The sequence below is a fragment of the Argiope bruennichi genome, chromosome 6 (genome assembly GCF_947563725.1).
Source record: "Argiope bruennichi chromosome 6, qqArgBrue1.1, whole genome shotgun sequence".
Classification (NCBI taxonomy): Eukaryota; Metazoa; Arthropoda; class Arachnida; order Araneae; family Araneidae; genus Argiope; species Argiope bruennichi.
This window is the reverse complement of record NC_079156.1, coordinates 83,173,779-83,201,090: the sequence shown is the minus strand read 5'-3', so window position 1 is coordinate 83,201,090 and position 27,312 is coordinate 83,173,779. Positions and strand designations below refer to the sequence as shown.

The 27,312-nt window shown below is 26.5% G+C and overlaps 1 protein-coding gene across 2 annotated transcripts in view; it reads left to right on the top strand.

Moving 5' to 3' along the window:
* LOC129971459 (protocadherin Fat 4-like) overlaps positions 1–27,312 on the top strand; it is a 246,097-nt gene that overhangs the window by 90,297 nt on the left and 128,488 nt on the right. For both annotated transcript variants that reach the window (XM_056085239.1, XM_056085240.1), the window contains exons 4-7: positions 9,149–9,309; positions 15,832–15,888; positions 25,899–25,994; positions 26,781–26,876. In XM_056085239.1, the coding sequence (XP_055941214.1) occupies positions 9,149–9,309; positions 15,832–15,888; positions 25,899–25,994; positions 26,781–26,876 (410 nt within the window). The remainder of the gene's footprint in view (positions 1–9,148; positions 9,310–15,831; positions 15,889–25,898; positions 25,995–26,780; positions 26,877–27,312) is intronic.

Below are 27,312 nucleotides of genomic sequence, written 5' to 3'. Positions count from 1 at the left end.
TTTTTCTCTGACACAGAGGACTTTGAAATCAGCAAAATGAACGGAAACTTGAAATTTTATTTCTATCATTTCTTTATCAAAATATATGTTTAAATTTAACTAAAACAGTGTTGTAAGACATATTATTCGATAAAATGAATATTTCAAAGGCCTAGGGGAAAAAAGACCAATTTAATTATTTTTCTCAAAATGATTTTGTAATTAGATTTAAATATCCTTAAAATGTTCCATGTGCCTTTATTTTTGAAGAAATTCAATAGAATTGATACTAAAGATTTCGGTTAAACATTAAAGGAAAATAGGGTATGCATTTTCTATTTCGAATTATTTTAGATAGTTAAAAGTCAATTTTAGTTATGGGAAACATAAAATTTTAATGAAAATTCAATAAGTGCGCATAAAAATACTTCTAAAAAATTAGCATTTAATTGGAATTACAAAATTATACACAATTTTATTCCAAATAAATTTATATTAGGTAATAAGAAAACACTTAAGAATTGATTAACCTGGAATATTTTTAAATTTAAAAAAAATCATATATCTTTTAATTTTAAAAAAATAATACTTTATTTTAAAAAGTTTCTTAAAAAAGAAATTTATATTTTAATACATATGCATAAAATTTTTTTAAACACTAAGCGAATAATTTACAAAAATGCTTAATAGAATCCACCATCCCCTTAAATTCATCCTAATACTTTTAAGGATCAATCATGAGGGTATAAAACGAGCAATTTAAATACGTGTTTGGTTGTGCCAAGAATCAACAATAAAAGAGACAAGCTGGAAGAACATTTCCAATAAGTGGTAAAACGAAATTTAGTGCACACTCTCTTAGTGTACATATTCTATTTGACTCGCAAATTCCCGTTGTTTCTGAAATAAAACAGAAAAAAAAAACTAGAACGAGATCAGACTTAATTAAATGCGTTTGCTAGAAAAAGTTTCCATTTTTATAATGATTTAATGTAATCTATATTAATGATATTTTTTTCCGCTAAGCTCTTCCTTTAAAGATTAATAAGTTATATCATTAGATTTTAAGTCATCATATTGTTGATATGCAATAGCAATAACTCAGTTGATATTTAATAGAATTCAATATTAATAAATAGTAAATATTTACTTTACTTATGTAGATTCTTTTTTTAAAATAAATTTTTAAATAAAGAAAAATTATGAGAATTTTAAAATAAATATTTGAGATTTTTGCGAATGAAAGGTACAAGATTGGCCACAAAAATATAACTGAATGAAATTATACAAAATTAAACGAAAACACACACACTCACACACACACACACACACTCACACACACAATAAAATTAAATCTCTTTGGCGTAAATGAAAATTTTTTATCTAATATTTTATACAAATTATGCTAAAAAATATATTCCATTTACTTAAAAAATTTTCTCCTTAATTCTTTTGAATATTTAAAATATTTCAGATTCATTGATAAACAATGACTTTCTTTACTGAAAGACTTAAATAGAACATTCATCGTTATGCCTTTCGATTCTGTTTTAACCCAGTTAATTCCTTTCCAATAAACGAGCGCGTAAACAACAAGCACTCATTTCAGATTTCCATTCAAAGTTTTACTGTTTCTGCTAAGGAAATTGTTATCTAAAATGCTCCGAATAAAAGACATAGAAACTTATTAATTCTAGCGTGAAAAGTGTGAAAATCGCTTAGTGGCTTTTCTGAACATAACACAGAATAACGAAAGTATAATGACTTTGAAATGCCTTTGTAGCAATTATTTGTAATTAGAGCAGTGCTCATTAACTCACAAAGGATATTTCCTTAATTAACTTATACAGCTTTGTTTGTAAGACATTTGAAATGCGTTAGATTTTAAAATGTGCTATGCGTTAAGAATTAAATCAGTTAAGTTTTGAATGGGGAAAAAATAAAAGAAATTTTTTGTTCTTGTAATCGATGTTAGGAATGCATATCTTTTTTTCCATTTTTCATATTATATTTATTGCTCTTGTATAAGAAATGACGTCTCTTTCTTATTTTTTTAATTTTAAAACTATAATTATGTTCTTATTGTAGAAAGTTTAATAACTATAATACTTGTATTATTGAAGCTCTTTAATTTTTATGGACTTTTTTGTAATTTAATTCTGTAATATTTATTCAAGATATCGCTGATAGTGTAGTTAACATATAATTAATAATGTGACCTTTTAAATTAATGTTTGCTAGGATAATCTCTCCTTTTAAAAAATTGTTTTCTAAACTAATTTCTCCTTCTAAAATAAGTCTTTCACAACTAATCTGTCCTATAATAATGCCTTTTAAACTAAAGCGATCTTCTAAAACAGTTCATTGGATTTGAGTGAAAATAAATTTTCTGCATTTTAAGCAACATATTTAAAAGATAATGTAATTCTAGAGTTAAAATTCCTTGAAAAACTTTAAATTAATATAAACAATAAATGTTTTCTTACAACTTAATTATTAAAAATATGAAAATATTACCACTTATCAATAATTGTTTTAAAAAAAAACTATAAAAATATTTCTTTTTTGTAAACTAGTATCAAGCGTATAAAAGGTCTCAGTAGAATGAAGTCCACATCAGTATAATTAAGTTAAAAACATGTTTAGCAGTTAAGGTTAGTATCATATTCATAAACATATGGCCCCGTTTCCGTTCTGAGAATCGGTTTAAATTAGCTATTCCAAGAAAAATATACCGACAGAGCTGAACGAAACACAAACAGCTTCCAGGCTTTAAAGTACATTGCCTTCACTTAACAGATGGACAATTAGAAAAAGAAGAAGGAAATATATTTGTGCTCTTTCATCGCTGTCTTCCTGCTAATGATAGGTGTTAGATGATGTAATTTTTATTTTTATGTAAACAGTCTTTAAAATAAAAAAGTTTAAAGATGTACACACAAAATGATGATTTAGAAACGTCATTACCAAATTGATATTTTAAGAAATTCTGAAAATACTTTCTTGTTAAATTAAAAATAGTTTTCTTTTGCTGAAGTTTTTTTAAATCTTAATAAATATAACCCATAATACAGTATAGCTGACATCAATGGCAAATTTAGGCAATTTGCGCCCTAGACTATAAACATTATAAGCCCCCTTCTTTCAATAATTTTGGTCAAAGGTAATAGTTAATTTCGTTTCAACACATTTTTATCTTAACAACATATTAATGATTTAATTAAGATTTATTTTGAATTTTAATAACTTTGAAATACTGCATATTTATTTATTTAGTAGGGTCCATTAAGTGACATTCATATTTGTACGCAATATTAGTTAAACAGACGCTTGATGTTTATAAATACCATAATAATTAATGAAACAAATAGAAACTATTGTACTTGACAAAGTATATAAAGTATAGCAAAGTTTGAACTATTATACTTGGCAAACTATTAATATCATCCTAATAATTCACAATTTATAAAAATTTCATTGCTTTGTAAATTGATTAATTTGGCAAATAAGCTAATAGAATCTTTTTAATCAACATGCCAGCTGCCATTTTTCAGCTCAGTGACCCTATGTACCTAGTCGGAAATCCGGCACTGACTAACATTCATTTGGATTAACATTCCAAAAATTTTCGATATGAATGTATTTTATGTTCTTTATTCTTCTTTTTAACAAGCAAATATAAATAAAGAAATTTAGAAAGGGTTATTTTTATTTTTAAAAAGTATACTTTTAGATTGTATAAGTCTTAATATGTACTTCATAAATATAGATAAATAATTCATCGATATAAATAATAATTTTGAGAAATAGTGTATAGACTATATAATGTTTAAATGAGACTGAAGTTTTCTGGCCTAAAAATAGCAAACCTTAAGCAATTGATATGATGCAATTCTATATAAATATAATGTGTGATACCACGACCTAGGCAAAGGCCATGCAGGAAATTTGATGGGGGCCCCCGAGGAGCAACCCCACCTAGCACGAAGGAACAAACTATACTTGATGACACTTGACCCATGTAAACAATAAATAACTCTCTAGAGAAAATGCATATTAGTACAGAAAAAAAATAAAATTCAAAAAAACCCCCCATTACATTTTACATTATATATTAAACAAAAAAAAAAAATCATACGCTTTAATATTACTTGATGGATTATTTTTGTCCCCTAAAGATATTACTGAATTTTGGCAAGAAAATCTTTTTTCATACTTCTAAACAAACGTCCTAATATTTAACATTAAACAAACAAATCATACAACAAACATGTTAAAAGTGTTTTCAAGATAATAAACGAGCTTTTTATTCTTGTTTATTTTATTGAATAATATTGAATTAATTTAATAAAGTTTCCATTATTATTTCAATCTAAGAACTATTATCATTTAATTTCTTTGACTTTTGCAAATTTTGTAAAAGCTTACCTTCTAGAAACTATGTGCAAACAGAAGAATACATAAAAAGCTTTTTGTATGACCTTTAAAGTAGTTACGAAGTGCATATTATTGCAACCGCCTTTAGCAAACATTGGAACATAATGAAAAGTCAAATATAGGTTAATTTTACGCTTGAAAGAAACTATTGTCTTCATGACTTAATAATCAAATATAAGAAATGTTAATAAAAGAAAGTTTTACATGTAGAAATGGCTTTCTTCTAGAAGGTTATGAATGCTGAAGGCTACTAATGACTAAAATTGTATTATTACAATTCTAAAAAAATAATACATCTATCTGCGAATATAAAGATTCCGAAATAATAATGATTTTCTATATTTAGAAAGAAATAATTATCCCTGCTATTGTGCCTGTAATTGGACTAATTGTCTAATGTTCATTGTGTTTCCACATTTTGAATGGCATCTCTCGCTTTTAATAGATATTTAACATGCTAGCGGAAATTCGTTGATTTTCCTGATGTCATGTGTAATGTGTACAATAATATTTTTTTAAATGTTGGATAGGATTTCATTAAAAAAAAACCTTAATTAACTTTTAACAGCACACATTTTTATTTTTACTTTTAATTCTGCGTAATGGGAACAAAAAAGCTGGATAAATAATTAACATAAATTTTAAACTTACGTGCATACTTTCTAAAAACAGGACATGTTTAATTAATATAAATAATAACACTAAAAGCAAGATATTTGCACACGTGAGCCATGATCTTCTATTAAAACAAACTTTAGAAAATAAGAAATATTTTAAAACTCTTTATGGTAACTTTGTGTATGATATATAAATTAGTTCACTAATTAAACCTACAATCTATGTACTTAAAAAACAGTAGACAATACACTGTTTTTTATATACAATATCTGTCAAACAAAACTGTCAAATCAAGTAATTTATTTGTCTAAAAGAAGTTATTCCATAAAATATAATGAATGTAATATGTATTAACATTAGATGAAAACATCTCCAGAAAAATAATTTCCAATTTATTTTGTACTGTAAGAACAATGCAATGGAAACGGGCTTTAATAATTTAAAAGAATTTAATGAACAACCAATTATACAAAACATTAAACTTATAATTACACACATTTTGTCAATATTTAAATTTACAAGCTTAACATAAGAAATTCTCGAGGTCGGTAAGTTTTACATGCAGCTGTACTTTTTATTGTAGCGTACATGCAGCGTACTGCTGTACTTTTGATTGGCGAGGATGGTTGGCGCACAGTCTTTATTAGAGAGTGTTACAGTTCGAGGAGGTTGGCGTCTGGATAGTGCGTTGGCATTATTTGAGAGTGTTACAGAATCTCTTTTCAAATTTTTACACTTGCTTATTAATTGTATATTCGAAAAGTTCATTCCATTGTCTTATATATGTTCAACATCTATTGAGAGAATATCATATTAAATATATTATCATCAATAATGTATTTCACAATAAGTTCTAAAATATAGTACATTTTCATTTTTGATTTCTTTCTAACATTCTTATTATATTATTTTAAAGTATATGCATTTTGTAATACAAATTGGCCAAAATTTAAAGTTAAAGAACTTAATTTTTTTATTACTTAAAAAAGAATTGAAGCAAACGGCATTGAAATGAAAACATATTTAAAATACCCAATTTTTCTTATTTTATGAAGTAAATATTGGAGGTTTTTTTGCTACTGTTTTTCTTAACTATTTGCTAAAACTAGATCATTCTGTCAAACAAAGAAATTTCCCACAAGCCTCTTCGCGTGATGTGTTCAATCTTTTAAACACGCTTTTTCCCCATTTAGGAAACTCACATAGGATATCTATTAAACTGAAAGACTCATCAGGGAATTGTAGCCCATCATCACTGGTGAATTGATGGCTTTCTTTTTTTTCTTTTTTCTTTCTTACCTCAATTTCAGCTTTTATCGCATAGATAATTAATGAATCGTAAAATGTTTCTGAAACGAAAAACGAGCGAAAAAAGCGTTGCACAATTTACGAGTTTCAATGGTGATTTCATTATGTGAGTTTATTTTTATAAAATAATATTATAGAAAAAGTTTGATAAACTTCAGTTTGTAATTTTTACAGAAAAAGTCATTGACATTTACGCATACTGTGTCTATTCTTAATGGATTAAAAACTACGGAATATACAACGTATATTCGACGATATATGCAAAATATATGTGATCTGTTTATACTGAAGCCAAAAAATGCTTTAGCATTCAGTAATAAAAATGAGATAAATTATTATAAAATTCTTTTGAGATTTACATGATTTATTTTATAACAAAGGAAGGAAATACATAAATTAATGTAAACAAAATTGTCGTACAACCACTCATAACTATGCAATTCTAAACAGATAACAGTGTTATGTAGTCAGAATTTTTAGACACTTGTTTCATGTTAATTATGACAGCTATTATAACAGCTGCTAGCTTTAGAACTTAACGGACTGTATGTTTTCCTAGAAATTTACACTGTTACACTTTTTGTTAAATTTTATCCACTTTTTAAAAATTGGAATCGTTTTCTTTTAAGATACCATTTTATATTTTATATACACTGATTTTTTGTCAGTTTTTTTCTTTCCCCCTTTTTTTCTTAAATTTTATTCCCTCCTTTGAGGAATAAATAAATAAACCTAAATAAACAGTACAATCAGTAATTTACCCATATAATTCCTCTAAATTGGAATATTAGTTTTAGGAACTGACACTTAATTGTTGTAAATATTACACTCACAACAACCGTCTAATTGCTGAGACTAATCTAATAATAGTAATTATTTCTGAAGTATTGCGTGACAAACAACGCACTCATAAATACCGTTCACAGTTGTCTTGGTTCGTCACGTGATGCTGTCTAATTAAGATTACGGCAGATCTGAACGGTTGTCATGTTATCACTAATTATGGTGTCGGATGTCATCATTAATGGTGAATGGATGTCCGAATCCTAGTTTAATCAGAGGAACAGAAATGATGAATGGGATTTCTGTATCAACACTAGTTTTGTCTATTTAATTATTTTCTAAAACTACAAAACCTTAATTTAGAGCTATTTTGTTTAAATTTTTGCTTTTCTTAAAAGTTTGTTTAGTGAATGGCTGCTTGAAATAAATAAAAAAGAGCATTTAATAAGCTTTATAGTCTATTTTAAGGCTCTATATTATGTAATAAATGGAATGAAATAATTTATTAAAGAACAGTTCTAAAAAACTGTTTTGAATTTTAAATAAATACAAATTTTTGAAATGAAATATATGCAAATTTGAATGACATTTTTTTGGAGCATATGTGGTTTTAAATGTAAGAAATAATTTCTTATTTTAAGATTTAATTTTATGATGTTGCGTACCTATAACTGGCTAAGTTTCTGTTTTTAATTTTTTAAAATAACATTCATAATGATAACAGTTATTTACTTATTAAAGTTTTCAGTCTAAAACTGAAAATAATTAAAAGAAATGTGATTAAAAATTATTCTTCGTATATTTTTTGAAAAATTATTGTCATTTTTACATAATTTTAAGAAATATTTCTAATGTTCTTGCAGTTAAATGGCTGAAAAAAATTCATTTATAGAATTAAAAGAGATGATTGTAAATTGATAAATTCATTTAATTCGGTTCTTAAATGAAATCAACTCTATCTCACGTGATACACGTAAAAGTTTCACACCGAATTAATGTGACTACGTTCGGGATAAATTTCTTAAAAAATGGTTCGAAAATAGTTATATTTTTTAATATTTGCATGGAAAATATGAAAAAAAAAAAAAAACGCCTTTGAAGCCAAAATATACCAGTAAAATAGCAAAAAAATATTTGAAAATTGAACAAAAGATAGTTGTGTTTTTGACCATCAAAAGCAAAAATCTTCTAATTTAGAGATTTATCAAATGATTTACTTAACATTTTACAAATAGCACACGAAATATATTATATAGATAAAATATTATAAAAAATAAGCTGTTTTTCTATACATTCTTTAAATATTGGGATTCGACTGTTAAATAACACGAAATTTTCAATTTTTTTCACATTTTGACGCACTAAAACATCAACAAAATATTTCTAAATGAGTAGATTACATATTCTCCACTTCAGGAACTTCAGAAGAAGAAATTATTATTACAAATTTGAACGAAAATATGAATTAGATTTTAATTTATGAGATTTTTCATAGAGATTAGAATTTAAGAAAGTAGCATTTAAAGATGTAAAATGGCATTCAATTACATCATTTGATTTAATTGATTACATCATTAAATCATATAAATATAAAAAATTAATGTAACTTCCTAAAGAAATAGACTTAGATGAGAAGTTTTAACGGTTTTATAAAGAAACCTGTTCAAATATTAAGAATACATAATAATATAATTTCGCAAAAAAGAAAAAAAAAAAAAAATCAACTTTTCAACATAGTCATCTATCTTAATTTTGGATTCTACTAATGATGTTGTCTCTCTGAATAACAGAAGTTATTGGGCGATACAAGACATGCGCATATAGTTTATCACGTTATAGCTTTATCATGTAAATTGACTGCATTACTCATAAGAAAGAAAATACTAGCTTTAAAGGAAAAGAATATTTAAAATTCTCAGTCATATTCCATTTTTTTATTTATTTCTATACACATTCATAGAATGTTTCATTAAAGTTTTTTCTGTCTATATGCCGTTTTTACAAATTTCCTTTCATTCAACAGGCAGTGAAGTCTTCAGGGTTCAAGTCTATCCTAGGCATGAGTTCAAACTTGAGCCAGTCGACAACAGTCTGAGCGACATCAATTTCTTCAGGGTGGAAGGAATCGACAACACAACCGTTTCTATTAAAGTCGCCAAATCCCTGGAAGATCTTGTTGACAGAGTAAGTAGACGTCTAGACGAATGATTCTCAAATTGGCATACATATGTCGCACAATGTTTCTTATTGTTAAGAAGTCAGATGTCGTCAAACTCTTCCTTTTGTTTCAAAATTCTTTATGCTTCTCGCATTTTTATTTATTTTTATTGTATATAGTTTATTATTATAAAATTTAATATATCAAACACACGTTCAATATAAAATATTCTCTTTTGTTGTCATAGTGAAAAAGTTTATGTAATTATAAAAAAGTTACTCGTGCCCTGCCTAGATATTTAGGGAAATTGAATGTGTGGTGTTATCTGACTGTCGTATTATCAGAAGTTAAATCCGAGATAATGATTAAAATAATTATTTACAAATAGAAATAATTAATTTACCTTAAAATATTATAAAGCCTAATATATTTTAACTTCTCAATATCAAACAGATTACGGTAAACGGTAAATACCGCAACCATTATTATCAGGATAAGGCAACTTGAAACAGGATCAAAGTGCGGAATGAGCGGCAGTTGCTAGCGGAAAAAAGAGACAGAGAGTCTCCTCTTCAGTTTTTATCGTAAAATATCCATAATTGAAGCCTGATGGAATTCCAACAAAACTCTCCAAGTTAGAACGGTAGAATGGCTGGTGACATTCAAGTTCGAATTACCTGTTCTAGAACCACTACAAATGTTCTTCGACACGATATCATTTGGAAATTGAAAGTGTTCTAAAAACCATTACCAGCCAACCCCTCAAACTGTCACCCTTCATATTGTCATTGGAGTGTAGGTAACTCAGTATCACAGCATTAGTATAACCATAAGAGAAGTAAAAAACTTTTTACTTATCTGATAACTTCTCATCCAGTTGCTTGTGATTTCTTCCCACTCCCTGTAAAATAATAGGGCCAGGACCTAAGAGTGCGTTAACTTCACCAGTCTATATATCAAGATATATCTTCTCCTGAAAATGGTATATCCTGTTTTTAGACTAGAGGTAACTTGACCACACAACATTGCGATACCAATCAGAAAAGCAAGTGTCTTCTTACATATGCGTCAACTTCTTATACATTTACACTTGTTGTTGCGTCCTTAACAGGAGATTGCATTTATATACAATACATCTTTAGATTTAGGTCTAATATGGACAAAAATATTTCCAAAATAGACTTTCGTGAGACATTCTCTTTTCAAAATTTATATAACAAAGACTAGGATCTATCCAATTGTGATAATGGATGAATATTGCAAATATTTGTTTATAATACAAAATAATTCATTCTGATGGTCGATTCTAAGTTTTTAAAAAGAATTTAACATGGTTGTAATATTCAAATATTCCTATTTTTTTTATTTGAAAATTCACCATTTTATTATTTAAATCGGCAATTAGAGATTGTTTATATCATTTCTAATTTATAAAATTGAAAATATAAATACATTTGAAAAAAAATTAATTTTTTGTTAAAGCAAAACTGTATTTTTAAATGCATAAAAATTATCATACAAAAGTGGAAAAATTTAATTTCAAATTTTTATAACAGTAGGTGCTTTTCTTTTTCCATTTGCTTAAGAATTAATCCTTTATTAAATTAAGTATGTTAATTTTATTTATTTTAAAACCGGAAAAACATAAGACGATTAGTAAACGACAAAATTTTACTTTTTATTTTTAACCATAACTGGCAAAACAAATATCACACAGGAATGAATGAAAATTTTAAAATTATACGTCCTGTTTCTGTTTTAAATCTACTTTCGGATTGTGCTTAATCTGGATAAATATTTATTTTACGCTCTGATGGCCATCTGGTAGGAACATGAGTCATTAAATTTCTGTAATAATAATAATATCTAAAGAGGATTTATTTATTTATTTTTTAGCTAGATAGCATGATATGATTGATAACTAAAAGGAAAGCAGAGCATTTTAAATCAGTGTTTATTTTAATTTTAATCAAATAATTTAAGTAACATACCGTCATAATGATATTGATTTGAATTTAATATTTCTCTGATGCAGTGGCGTGTTTTTCTTATATTTATTTAGAAATAATTCAATCGATATGAAATTTTTTAGTTCTAACAGGGTTTTTTTATTATACCAAAGTACATTTTGTTAATATAACTAATTTGATTTTTTTCCGTTATATATATAAAAAAAATTATTGCCTAAAAGTCTGTAAATTATTCAGAAAATTTTAGTAATATACAACGTAAATTGAGGCTCAGTATCGTTAGCAAATCGTGAAAATTGTAAAATAATAAATAATTAGGAAATTTAAATAATTCAATACAAAATAATCTATTAAGCTCAAATTATTTACTTTAATTTTGGATTAAATTTTATCCATATTTTTGATGATAGAATTTTTTCCTTTACTAAATTATAAAAAAATTACTGCCTATAAATTAACAAATAAATAAATATTATTTGATTTGATTTCTCAATCAATTTATTAAAAAGTGAACAATTTGAATATTTTTTTTCAGAAAGAGATTTTTAATATAAATAATTTATCAGACGATTATTACTTTTTAATATAAATAATTTATCAGACGATTATTACTTTTTAATATAAATAATTTATCAGACGATTTATTCAATTTGTTTTTCATTTCGTGAGAAAAATCCAAACGAGTTAACAATTTTTACTTGAATTACTTGATAATTGAAATTATATATTTATTAGTACGATAATATTAAAATGCTGAATTATTTATCTACTTACATATGTAATTATTATATAAATTTGTGTGCAAAATTTGCCCAACATATGAATCGAAGAAAGTTAATGATTGTCTTAAAATCCCCTTCATAATTAAAAAAAAATATTCCAAAAATATGAAGACTATGAGATATTAAATTATAATTTATGGAAGTAATTTCATTCCTATAATTATATAATAAAACAAGCGACTAAAAGCTTCTTTAAAAATTATGATTCTGCTAAAGGAGTATAAAAGGAAGATGATTGGATCCCATTTTTTTGCTTTCATACTGCGTGTTGAATCGATTTCTTGAATCCACTAGACCTTATGATTCCATTTTTTTTTGGTTTACTTATGGATGAATTTATGGTAATAAATTCAATTCCTTGCCTTATTTATACGAAACACCAAAATTACATTCTGTTATTCTGCAAATGTATTCCTTGGCATTTTTTGTTCCCATCATTTATTCAGTTAAATACACATACAAAGAGAATAGTTATTTTCCCTTATCGTGAGCTTTTAAAATGTTTAGAATATTTATTTCAGTTTGTATGTGGGATATATAAAAACAGAATTCATTTTGTAATATTTCAACAAAAATGCGGTTGAGACAAGAAGATAATTTTTATTCTTTATATGTGTCTATATTAAATCGGTAGTCTTTCTATTCAGTACTGAAATATATTACGTTTAGTGAGAATGTAGAATGCATTTAAGGTTTTTACATATTTTCTTATTGTGGTTAGTTAAACTTTTGAATTAATTTTGAAAATAAATTTATTTTTGAAGAAATTAAAGGAGAAAAAATATTTTGCATTTGAAAAATGTTCTAAAATTTGATATTTTGTTTGTAAAAATTTGAGAAAAACGCATATAAAAATACATTATTGAACTCAATTTAATGATAATTTAATATAATGTAATATTTCATGCAAACGATACAAATATGATTGTATCAAATTAAAAAAAATATTTAAAATAAAATTATATAATTGTAATTCTATTTTTATTTCTGCCACTTTTAATTTATTGTACTATTTTGAAATAACTACATTTTCATTCCGAATTATAAATTAAAAGTTCTCCGATTTAGAACATTCATTTACCGATTTGAATTTGCGTTTCTTTTTCCGAAATTAATTTTTTTATTATATTATCTATTTATACTATTCTATTTAATATTTTCTGCATGATACTTTTAAATTTCTAACAACTATTATTTCTATAGATTATTAAATATTTTTTAGGAAATATTGAGAAATCTTCATAATTAATATTCACATAATATCAGAATAATCATTGAAGTAAAAAAAAATTAAAAAGTTTTAAAATAAACAATTTGTAGAATATGATTACTTCTTTATTAGCTAACGATTTCCGAAATGACAAAACATCACCAGTTGTTTTTTAAAAAAGAAAAAATGAAAGAAAATAAAATAAAGGCGTTGAATTGAAAACAAAATATTCACTTGGGAATTGAAGTGAAATGTAACGTCAAAATTTTTTCTATACTTTTGTTTTTCTAAAAATCGTCACTTGTTTCAACGCTTCGAAAACTTTCAGCTGATAATTTGATAAAATATTTTAAAAGTTTGCAAGATGTTTCAAACTTTTTCCCTTTTCAATCTTTTCAAGCAAGAGATTTACTCGAGTAGGAACAAATTTGTGAATTAAGTTGCTCACTTTCAATTGTTCAGAAAAACAAATAAAATGTAATCATATAAAATCGTCTGTTTCCGTTATGGATTTTTGAAAAATTGCCGTAAATTTAATAGAAAAAGAGTGAATTGTTTTAAAATGGAATTCAGTGAAGCATAAAATTTTAGTTCCCTTTCTAAAAATAAGAAACATTTTTCTTTATTGCAACTGTGACAAAGCATTTTCTTTTTGAGATTTTAATAATAAAAAAATTTTAACAGACAAATTTAATAAAAATATTTGCTCATTTTATTATTTTTCAATAAAGTAAAATTTGTAAAGAGATATATTTGAAATCAAAGAATTAAATAATAATCAGAATTTAAAAATTATTGTACTTAATAAATTTGTTAGAGTCAAAGAACAAGTTTCTCCAAATCAAATCACTCGTCCGATTTTTCCGATTTCTTTTTTAAATGAAAGTTCCTGACTCATAGATATGTCATCAAAGCTTCCATCATTCACCAGTTTTGCGAGAAATCCCTAAAATACTATGTATATATAGATATGTATATTAACTATTAATATATTCTTTGTATGGAAAAACCTTGATATAATCCCTTAAATTACAATCATTCTATCGATTTCCCCAATTTCTATTTTATATGAAAGTTTATGATCCCTAAATATAATATAAAAATAAGAAATATGAATCCCCCAATATGCCAACCGTTACCAAATATAAAAAAGTACTTTTTTGTTGCCATTTGTTCGAATTTCGCTAACAAAAATTAAAATGGCCGCCAAAAGTTGCTAGTTTTAAATTGAAAGTGATTAAACTGATATTGTAAATTATATCATTTCAGTATCAATCCCAAATATATATCAATTCAAATAAAAAGTACAACCAAATTACTTAATTAATTAATTATTAAATTCTTCGAACTTAAAAAAAATGTAAATGATGCATATATGTTCCTAACATTAAACAGAGCTAAGCAACATCATCTAAAAACAGAAATTACACATGAATGGGCATTTCAAAAGACCACACATTGTTTCAAAAACATTTTTAATAAAATTTTTATAAAAGTTCTGCAACTGTGATTGTGGCACGTATTGAAAGGTTTTGATATATGAAATTGTCTCAAGCATGGGCGCATACACAAAGAAAATAAAAATTGAGTATGAACATTATTACAGCACTCGGATATTTCCTATGCAGCTTATTATTTTAGATTTTAATTTCCTGTTGACGTAAAATGATATATGGTAGGGATACCCCTGGTTCTGTTCGTGTTCGAGGAGTGCATACCATTTGGTTTGAAAAATGATCCTCCTTCAAGGTGATATATCGTCTTCATGTATTAGAAAATCAAATGGTGCGAAAGTTTCGGTCATGGTAAATTAAATTTTCAAGGATCATTTTTTCTAATGTTTTTTGAAAGGATGAAACATTTGAATATTCGTTTAGTAAGATACACAAAAATGTTTGGATATATAAAAAAACAAACATTTTTTTGAAGGTCAGAAGGGGAATTAAAATATTTATTCTTTTGTTATGTTAAATAGGATATTTAGAATATTCTAAGCAGAAAATTAAAATGATGAATTACTAAATCATTTTATTGAAAATCTGAATAGAAATATGTCAAAAGAAAATAGAAATAGAAAGAATATAGAATAGAAAAGAATAGAAAAATTGAAAATCTGAAAAGAAACTGAAATATGCTTGCTTTGATTGATGTACATTGCAGTTCATCTTTCTTCTCCAAAACTTCTGTGGGCTGCGGTGGGGGTGGGTGATGGGTGGTAAGGCCTCGGCTTCAGACCTGGAGGGCTTTAGATTCGAGACTTGATTACCAGAAGACTGAAGAGCCATCGTGTAAACGGTCTGATGCACGTTAAATCCGTTGGGGCTAAATGTTCCCCGCTGGTTGGGTGCGCAAGTTTCTAGAAAGGGTGCCAGCTCAGTTGTTGTCCTTGTCATCTGGCTGCGGTTCAAAATTACGAGGTCCGTTTCAAAATAGCTCTTGTGTTAATGAGACAATATAACTAAACTAAACTCAAAATGCTTCTCTAAAATTTAAAGTTGAATAATTATATTTATTCTGCTTTTTAATGAATTGTATTTTATATAAAAAATATAAAAGCATTATTGATTTTTCTTTTTCTTACCACAGCGAGATCCACAAACTGTGCTCAAGTTTAAACTCACATGTAAAGGAGGAATTGGAACGGTAAGTTGTAAAATTATTTTTAAAATTTTTCTGTTATGCATTTTACTATCGTTTTATATTTCTTGTAAATATTTGAGTAGTTCTATGGTATAAGTTTTTATGAAAATTTTTTATTTTATAAAATTAAGAAAGATTCATCAAAACAAAAATAAGTAGAGTTCGTTTTAAATTTGACAGAAATACACACAATTTGGTCAAACGTTTTTTTATTACCATGTTCAGAGACAGACAGACGCATTTTCAAATATATGTTTACAGATAGATATTTACTTACATATTTACAGATAGATAGATATTTACAGATAGATATTTACTTAATATCTATCTGTAATCTATGCTGAAAAAGAAATCCAAATATGTAAATCATACAAAATTATAAAATAAATTTACACATTTTTAAAAAGAAAATCTACAAATTTTGTTATTAAAAACTTTTATAATTAAAATTATATTTATTGATATTTTTCGGCAGTTTCTAAAAAGTGAAAACTAGATGCTTTTATGAAAATAGCTGAAGCAAATGAACTGGATTATTGTAATCCATTCAGTTAATTTAAATAATACACAGCTTTGTTATAAATTTCAGTAAAAATTGCGTATTGTAATCCATTGTAACATGAATGTGCATATAAAATTCAATTAATTTAACTAATAGGCAGCTTTCTTGTAAATTTTATCAAAAATCGCATTAATAAGCAAATTTGCGCAATATCATTTTTATCTAATGACTTCGCACTAGTAAACTTTTCAAGCATCTAAACCCATTAAAAATTAATTAACTCAGAGATAGTTTAATTAAAGCTTATATGAAAATTCGGCCATTAACAAATAATATGAGAAGTAATCTCAGAAAAACTTCTCTTAAAAGACATTATAAAATATTAATAAAAGAAAAGCATGCCAACAAATCGACATTAAACCAACAACGCGAATCTCATTAAACTATGAGACAACTAGGAAATAATTTGGAATGCAACTTTTACTGTCGCAACGAAAAATTTATGTATTCATCAAGATTTGAGAGCATAGGATTAATGAAATTGTGAAAGTGATATTATTTAGGCTTCAGTGCACGCACGGAGTTTTGCCATTTAATTGAAATTTAAAATGGCTGGAAATATGGGTAATGATTGCTATCAAAAAATTGGTAAATTGTGAAAAGATTAAAAATTTAATGAATTTCTATTTTTCTTTCTAAATTATTCTGTCAGTTGTTTATTTAATTGATTGAATAAATAAATACATTTAGATCTTTATTTATTTAAATTGCTTTGTGTCTGTGTGTGTTTTATGAAATTCAGTATTTCAAAATTTAAAACTGTAATTCTAATTTTATTTGGGTTAAATGAACAGCTGAGGGAGTTTTTGTTTCAGTTCAAATTTTTCATTGCTTTTTACCGTATTATTGTCTCTCCTATATATATTCTTATAAAGTTTTTATTAATAAAAGTCATATTTATATTTCGCCATAAAAATATTATTTGTTTTATGTTTAGGAATTTTGTATATATCACGTTTTTATTAAAAGCTGAACTACTTTAAAAGATTTTTAAAACTAATTAGACTGAAAAAGATATTAGAGTCAAAAATACTTTAAAAGGTGTTGTCAGTTTTATAGAATAATGGATAATATCCTTTATTATTAAATATTAATTTCGTATATTGAAATATTAAATAAGTTTGTCAATTTGTTATCAATAATGTTAATTTAGCATTTTTTTTCTAAATTATTTTGAGCATTAAGAAAATTTTTTGGTTATGTTGTTTCACTTACAATTTATTCAATTTTTTTACTCACATATTAATTTATTTTGTCATACTTAAGAAAATAAACGAGTTTGTTAGTTTGGTAACGAATATGTTAGTTTTGGAATTTTAATTCCATTTTTATTATTTTAAGGATTAAAATGAAGATTTACTAATTTTACAAGGTTTATAAAACTCATCTAATTATTTTTTATTTCAAATTAATTTTGCAATAAGCAGTAACTGAATTTTTTTATTAATAATGTATTTACATGAAAATTTTATTACTTACAGCTAATTATTTTTTATTGACGCCATAAAAATTCGGACTATATATATATTCAAAATATTTAAAGAAACAAGCAAAAACATTATTCGCATTATTATAAGTTTTCATAATTATTTTGCTGAAATGCTTATTGTAAAATTAGTAATTAGAAATTATTAATTAATTAATAATTTAATTCTAGTTAATTTGAGGATTAAAATGATGATTTGATTTTTTACTTTTAATTCAATAAAATTTATAAAACTTATCTAATTATTTTTTATTTTAATTAAATTTGCCATATTGATCAGTAACTGAAAGTTTTTATTTTTAACCTATTTACTGCAATTTTTATTATTTATATCTTTGTATTTGGAAAAACAAATAAAAACATGAGAAGTATTAGTTTTCATAATTATTTTGCCGAAATGCTTATTGTAAAATTAGTACATTATATTTGTTCATTTCACAATAATAGGGATGTATGTCTATTTAATAAATGATTTTCATTGCAAAATATTTTTAAGACTCCTAAAAATTCTTAAGAACATGGGAAAAAAGGAATAACATTGACTGATAACAAATAAGAATAACTTTTTTCCCCAAATGAGTCTGTATACTTATTCTATTCACAATAATGGGGATGTATGTCTATTTTATAAATAATTTGCTTTACAAAATATTTTTAAGACTCGCAAAAATTCTTAGTAACATGGGAAAAAAGGGATAACATTAGCTGACGACAAATAAGAAAAATTTAAGTCCGTCAGCATCTTATTTGGTCACGTATCCGAGCAATACAAAACACATGTTTAATATTGAGCCATAATGTTAACGGTTGACTAATTACAGATAAATCTTGGCTTATAGATTATAAAAGACATTTTTATGGTTCAGCTGTCAGAACTTTCCTGTTTTAAGCTTATCTTTTTAGGTCGAATTAAACAAACCTGAGCCATTAAAGTTTTCTTTGCGCGATTGTCCATAAAATTTCGTCCAGTTCCGTTTTGGATAAACTTTTCATTTCTTAAGAGCAAATTACGTGTCTCCATCGCTGCGAAAATAATCTTGATTTTAGGCAGGATTTTCGAATAGCAGAGTTCGAAGCCATTGAAATATAACGAATGACAGTTGTGTGTCTGGCTTTTATTAGAGCTTATTTCTGGCTAACCTAGAAAAGAACATTACAAAGTCCGGTAAAACCCAATTAAATGATAAGAAAAGAGGATATTGGGTGCTTCAGACTTGCTTTGGCGAGGATCGATACTAACTAAATAAGAAAAGTAAGAACGATGGCAAAGAAAAGTTTACGTTTAGGTGTTTCTAACAAGAGAAAATGGTCGACCAAGATGTAACTGGAGAACAATGTTGCGGTGTTTAGTTTTGTTGTTAGAATCATTCGTTTGGAATTAGCAATATTTAGAACTATCAAAGTTCCAAAGTAGTTTCAAAATGTCAATACTTTCCAAGAATTCTTTTTATCAATTTTGGCAGGTGCCTGTTTAATATTTGCGGCATTATTTCAGAGCGAAATTTGATATTTTAATTATTTGAGTGTACTTTACAGTCTTTATATTAAAAATTTTAATCTTAAACTTTTCTTTTCTTCAAAAATTTCCCGATATTTATTTATTTTTACTTTCTTATATATAAAATATACAGAAAATATTGTAATCAAAAAAAAAAAAAAAAAAAAAAAATCGAACTTGAGATTTTGAGAATCCACATGTTTTAGACCTCTCTAAGTTGCTAATACTTGCTTTCGAATTCATAAGTGAATATTTTCCGCCTACTGCTATCTCTAGCGTAATATTTAATTACTTTCAATAATTCGAAAACTATTTTAATATCGCACATACTCAAACCTTTTATTAAAATATTCATTGATTTTGGACCACAAACGATAAATTCAGAAGCTATTTATATGCTAAGATATTTCGGTTTATCTTCAGAAGAGAATTCAGATTATCCATATCTTCATTTATTTATTCGTTTAAACAATGTGCAATATGGTAATTTTATCAGTTAAATGAATTCCTTAAAGGAAGCAGGCTTTAGGATTAAAATAATAGCCACAGTTATTTGTTAAGCAGCTAATAAATTCTAGATATTTTCCGGAAATATGAATAATGTATTTTCTTAACTAAATAATTTAATCTTTTGATGAATTACCTATCTGTTTGGTAGTTCTAATTCTTTAATGAACTTAAAATTTGCGCATTTTGAATCTTCTGATTAGATTATGAGAGAGAGAAAAAGAATTGGAAACAAATCTTGTAAGTTCATAATTTTTCATAGCAGAAATGTCAAAGGAGTTTCAATAAATATTTGTAATTTTTTTACTCTTTAACTGTATTTTCAAAAGTTTTAAAAATGGAATTAATATTTTAAATTTTTTAAAATTTATTTTTATTATTTATTAGAAATAAATAGATTCGCCTGGAGTACATTTATTTAGAATCGAAAATTATTCAACTAATAATGCTTGGCTTTGAGGTTAAATTATTTAATGCTCTATTTAATTTTACAAATTCTAGTTTACAAGTAATATACAATTTACAAATAGTATAAATTCAAGTTTACAAATGGAAGGTTATTTTTACATGTATACAAATAGTATAAATTCTAGTTTACAAATAGTAAAAGTTGTAACAGTGTTCTAGTTTACAAATAAATAAAAGTTGTTTATCTATGTTATAAAAAGAAATATTGATTTAGACTGTTTTTTTTTTCACTTTCTTATTTTTAAACAGCTCATATTATTCAAATAACTTCAAAACAAACATTGAACAAAAACAATAATCTTTTGCAAAGAATAAATAAATAAATAGATAAATAAAATTTTAAATTATAATAAATATTATTTATAGCATGTGATGAAATAAAATTTGAATTCAAACTATTAAGTAATTTAAATTCAAATAAGTGGTCAAAAATATTTACTCCCCCCCCCAAATAAACAACAAGAACAACAATAACAACTGAAAAGCCATTTTTCTAACCTTTGTTATCATTATGAAAAAGACTTTCAATAATCTTTCCATCAATTTTTCAATTCAGTGCGGTCAAGGAAAATTAATAATTAAACGCTGCAATATTTCATTGAGCAGAAAAATGTCATTTTTATTTCTTAAATTTTAAACAGAATCCAAAAAATATTGTTATATTAAAAATATGTGAAATCTGTTATACACTATACTATGAAAACTTAAAAAACAACAACAACAAAAAACAGCTTACACAGGGAACAAAAAACTCACATGTCGCAAACAGTTAATTTTTTATAGACTTCTTACTTAATAACTGTCTCCACAGGAAATCATAAATTATATTTAGTTGTGAAATATCCCTAATATTACTGAACCCTTTTTGAGGGAAAAATTCCTTTTTCTTCATAAAATACTGCTTTTTCCCCTTGTCTGAAAAAGGCGTAGAAAAAAATAAAACATCCTTTCTTTAAAAAATCACTCGTCGACGGAAACTCTTACAGAACCTATCACTTTTCATGTGACTGACAGTAGCAGGCGCTGTATCGTACTCCCCCAACAATTTATTTTTATTCTCGAGCTAAAGAACATTCTTTTTTGGAAAACAGGGGTTGGGTTTTAACACACCCAGACTCATCATAATCATCCATCTTTATTTTTTATAGAACTGAGCCTTAGTATGACTGGCACTAAAATATGTATTAAAATAGTTTCGTGCTGATAAAAAAATGTACGTTTTAATGCAGTGAAGTTTTTATTACATTGTATTTCTCATCATATTATTATTTTTGTTGAAACTAGATTTAAATACAACATCAAACGTAGACGATTTTGTAAAGAAGTAGCATTTCAGTATATTATTATTTTCGTTTTATTTAAATTAAATATATCATCAGTCGCAGACGATTTTGTAAAGTATTAGTATCTCAACATATTATTTTTGTTTTAATTTAAGTAAATATAACTTCAATCGCAGACGATATTATAAAGTAATATCTCAACTTATTATTATTTCTGTTTTAATTAAATTTAATATGTCGCCAATAACAAACGATTTTGTACTCTGTATATTTTTATAATTGTTTTGGATAACTGTTTGATCGATTCTGCTGTATATCTTGGGATTACAATTAAGTATAAGAGTCAATATATTGAGTCAAGAGTCTTTCTGCATTGATATGTTTTAAATTCGAATAAGTATAAAAGAGCAGCACCTGTCTCAACATAAACTTTATTTCATATTTTGAGTTTCGTACTTATTCTATTCTTTTCCCCACCAATTTAATTTATGTATTGTCAGGTCCAAAATTTATCAAATGGTTATTTTTAGGGAGTGATAATGCTATATTTAGATACGTTATGGCCCTATATTATTTGAAATATGAAACCCTTCACAAGCTCGTTTAAGTAATGCATTTAGAATACTTGACACTTGCTCACCCGGGCAATTTTCAGGACCCCAAAAAATTGACGGCCTAAATTATAGCTTGTATAGTTCACATTTAAATCTGGCTCTGGAAGGGAGTGCAAAAGTGAAGTTAAACGACTTAAAATTTAAAATTCTTTGCTTACTGAAACAATATGAATTCTTCTCAAACTGATTTAATATTTGTAGATTCCTTTTTCAATCGACCTCATTTTAATTTCACTTTCGTAAATTTATGATATTTATAAATGGAAAACGATAGCTAAACAATTTCCACGTCAAAATATCCTACTCTTATGCAATAATTTGATTTTTAAAAGGATAAAATCTTTATCAAATAGGCTCAATAATTTATTATTACCTTGATGCTGCTTTATTTAAAGCAAAATGAAAAGAAATAAACTTGATTTAAAAAAAGAAAAACTGTATATTCTGATTCAACTATTGCGTTTTTAATTTAAAGATTTTTTTTTATTTCCATAAGCAGTTCCGAGAGTAAAATAACCAGTTTTAATATCTAGTTTGTTTTATCTATTGATCACAATCAGATTAAGCTGGTAATTTTTATTTCAACATTCAAACCAGTTTTTATCAAAGTTAAAGATATAATTAAATTTCAAAAACAAATAGTTTTTTTAGTATTCTTTTAATTATTGTGTTCGATTTAGGAAAAAAGTAAAAATAAAAAAAAATATCATAAACCTGATAAATAAAAAATCATTTTACTTATGAATATTCAGTAATTCAATTAAAATGCTAATATTCTTTCTAATTTTTTTTAACCCTACCTTCTTAGATTATAAGCAGAGGATCATTTTCTTGTTATGATTTTCTTTCTTCATCTTCATTAGGAAAATAATATGAAAAAAACTCGGCGAATAAATGATACATAGAATTTCTCTTCTCTTATTTATGATAAGAAACTCATTTTATAGAAATTAAAAATAAAGACTCAGGTGAAAACTTGCCTTCAGATTTTTTATACTTTGGAAGCTACGAAAAAAAAAAGAGTTTTTAATGATTGCTTTGTCTGGATCAGTGATCAAACTGTAATATATAGAATGTTTTTTTTTCTACTGATGACAGGTTTATAGATTCATGGAAATGTACTCAACGTTCTTATTACTTACTCGAGCCAATAAATCGTTTTCTTATAAAAAAATCTCGTAGAATTCCCATAAAAACAAAACGGGCTAGTAGGTTTTCGAAGCAACTTTTCAAATGACTGCCTTTCTGGACTAATATGTCCTTATTCAATAAAAACTGAAAACAGTGATCAGGATGTTTAAATAATGAAGATGTTTTCAGAAATTTGATTCCAAATATAAGAAAAAAATATTGTTTTAAGTTTTTTGTTAGTGTTTTATTTCTTTATTTTGAAAGAATATAATTTGGGTTTTAGAAACTCTGTCACTGGTATTATTTTCTAACGGATTCTAAAACGCTTCATTAATTTAATTCGTCAAAATAGGGGTGAGAAGATAGATGAAAGGAGGCGATGTTTACATTTAACAATAAAGTAAACTCGGATTACTCGTAAACTCAACTGAAATAAAATAATACTGTCAGAAACGACAAGATACTCAAATACACGTCAAAAAAAAAAAAAAAAAGAAAAAAAGAATTGAACAAAAGCAGTATCTGATAGGGCGAAAAATCAAGGTCAAAGAATGACCAAGAATACCGGAAATGCGCTCATCCTTCCGCGTCTCATCCCTTAGTGAGATAGAATCGTCGAAAAATGGTCGTCTCAGGGTGCTGAAACGAACAGATATGTCGTTAATTTTTCACTAATCTTCTCGATTTATTACAGTGAACAGATTATTTACGATTCAAATAAGGTCGTTCAAACTGTTGGGTGTATGTTGGGCGTGAAACTAAGATAAGATTTAAAAATTGGATCGCTTCATATCTTTACCAACACAAACATAATGGAAAAATATTTACAGAGTGATTCATAAAGAAGTATACACTTTCCAGGTACTATAAAACAGTATTAGTGAATGATGACACGAACCAACTTAGTGGATCTTAAGGTAGATGTACTCTTAAAATTTGTGTCTGTCTCTTAACAGAAGTCACATAGGCCGTAGCATGTGTGTCATGTGACTTATCAGCGGAAATGGCGGCGTCTGCAGTTTAAAAGGCTTTTTGTGTTCTTTAATTTAGCAAAACGGAATCTGCAACTGTTGTGCAATGGCATTTTCGATCACAATTCGGAAAAGATGTACCAGCTAGAAAATCTATCTATCAATGACATGAAAAATTTAAAACTACGGGCTGCTTGCGCAAAGTTATAAGTTCTGGGCGGACTAACTGTATCGCCAAAAGTCGTCATTTAATGAAGCCCGGAAAAATCAATGCTGAGGGTGAATCGTGAAGTGTAGATTTCTCAGCCCACGTCTGGAGAATTTTGAGAAAAAAAGCTGGAATTTATTCCATTCAAAGTGCAGGTGTTGCAAAATCTGAATGACTTTGACAAACAAAAGCGCTTTGAATTTTGTGCCAATATGCAGCTTTGTTTTGAAAATGATGGTTTTGCCGATCACTTAGTTTTCATTGATAAAGCAACTTTAATATCAGTGGGAAGATGCGCAAGTACAATGTTACCTTATGGGGAAGAGAGAATCACAAATTCCTGGTGTAGGACATGCGAGATTCCTCTAAAGTAAATTTTTCTGTGCAGTGTCCAGAAAGAAAGTGTACCGTCCCTTCTAAGGGGTCACACATAGAACATCTTCGACTATCTCTAACAAAATTTAAAATAATCCAGGTGACTTATAATATTTTACATTGTTCTTGATTTATAGTGAATTGAAACTGTGTACTTCTTTATGAATCATCCTGTATTACGGAATTCAATAACATTGAACGGAACAAGGAAAAGGCAATGATGTTATTGACCAATATTGAGTTACCATATTCTATTTTTGAAGAAAATTTTGACGATGAATTCTTTAGAAGCTAATTCGTAGAATCATTTAAAGTAGTTGATCGTTGAAAAATTATTCTTTATGAGCCACTTATTCCACCCATTCCAGATTAGCACTTACTTATAAATGCAAATCTGAAATTCTCATGCGATATCAGAATATATGCGATATTTCTTTTCAACGAAACACTTAATTCTAAAACTCGAAACTGTCACATTTTATCTGGTAATCTATCTTCCAAACAAAATAATTAAATGTGTATAAAAAGTGAAGTAATATATAGATTTTTGTTGATTTTAACATATCAAACTGACTTTAATTATGTAGATATATTTTTTTATTTCTCAATAAGTTATGCAAAACCCTTGACATTTGGAAATATTTTGAGTTCGCTGCAGAAATTGGGATCAACTGATGCATGACAAGAAACTTATTCCGAACTTTTTGAGCTGCAACTATAATCCATTTAATGCTTGTTGTTGATGCATTATAACCAATTTCCAATTTTATTACTCTTAACGAATGTCTTCATAATTTATAATTTTTGTTCACATAGTTTTTAATGTTCCTCACAATATGCTTATATTTATCACTCTTATGGTTTAATGTGTTTATGCATTTCTGATATAATCTTTTCTCTATTTCTTTAGGATGAGGCATTCCTGCCAGTCACAGTGTATATTCAAGATATCAACGATCATGCACCCGAATTCCAAAACACGCCTTATTACTTGGAAGTTGATGAGGTTTGTATTTTTCTTCGCTTTAAAATACAGGAATCTTCAACTTTCAAAAATTTTCCTGATTAGTATTTAAATGATGAAAAAAAATGAGTTCCTGTAATAAATTAATCTTATCCTGTTTGAATTTCATTGAACCCACAACAGAAAATTGCAAAATGTAGTAGTGCCCTCATAATTAATACATCGTCAGTCTGCATGCCTGGGGTTTCACCTCAGTTTTGCCATCGACTCGATTCTGGACCGATTTTGTCAAATTCATTAAGGAAAAATTTGCTTTTCCATTCCTCCCCCATTGTTATTATGAATTGTCATATTTAAGTAAATCCTCAAATTTTTCTTGCCAAACCACTTACTCTTATTAGCATGCCATTACCATATTCATCCGTTAAGTCTGGAGATTAAAAACCCTGAGTTCAAGCACTTCGTGACATCCCCTGAAATCAGCATCGTCTGTCTTGAGCCAAAATCGAAATTATAATTAATAACATCAATAATTGTAGGTTTTAGAATGATGTTCATTGGCTAATTTTAAGTTTAGCATCGTGATGTATGACGAATTAATTTTGCTGTCCCCAATTTCTAAAGGCACGAGGTGAGTGCCTCTGGAGCAAATACAAAAAACTGCTACTCTGCTACGGTCAATACTTTAGTTTCATTTTTACAAAGTAACATATTTATCAGCTAGAGTTATCTAAACATGTTTTTGCAATTTATTTATGTGCGAAATAAGTTAATCTTTTACTTTATAATTTTTTCAGTTCTATTAACTCATTGTATTTTCCACTATAGCTTACACCTGTGGGCCTTACTGTATTCCGTGGTCTTCACGCAATAGATAAAGATAAGCCTAACACGCCTAACTCTGATGTAACCTATTCTATTGTGGTAAGTGCACATTTTCGAAATGTATGTATTCCGTATGTTTCAATACTTAAAATTTTCGAATGAGTTTTTTTTCCTTATTTTTAAATTTTTAATACTTTTGGAATATTACAAAGAAATAACTTGGGTGAGATGAGAAAATTATATCTTCTCATATTAATACGCTGGCAGTCAATTAATGAACATTTTCTTGACTTTAAACGTGTCGTCTAAAATATAAAGGCCACAACGAACTTTATATCGCCATGTTTTTAAAAATAGAGATTAATCATTTTACTGTTTTGAATTTTAACCCAGAAATGGGCTTTTATTCGTATTTGATTATTATTTAGTACATTATTGATTTGAAGTAGCAAAAATGTTATAATAAAGAATTTTCCGATAAACATCTAATTATTTTAAGAAAAAAAACTTGAATTAATTCTTTTCTTGTTATTAC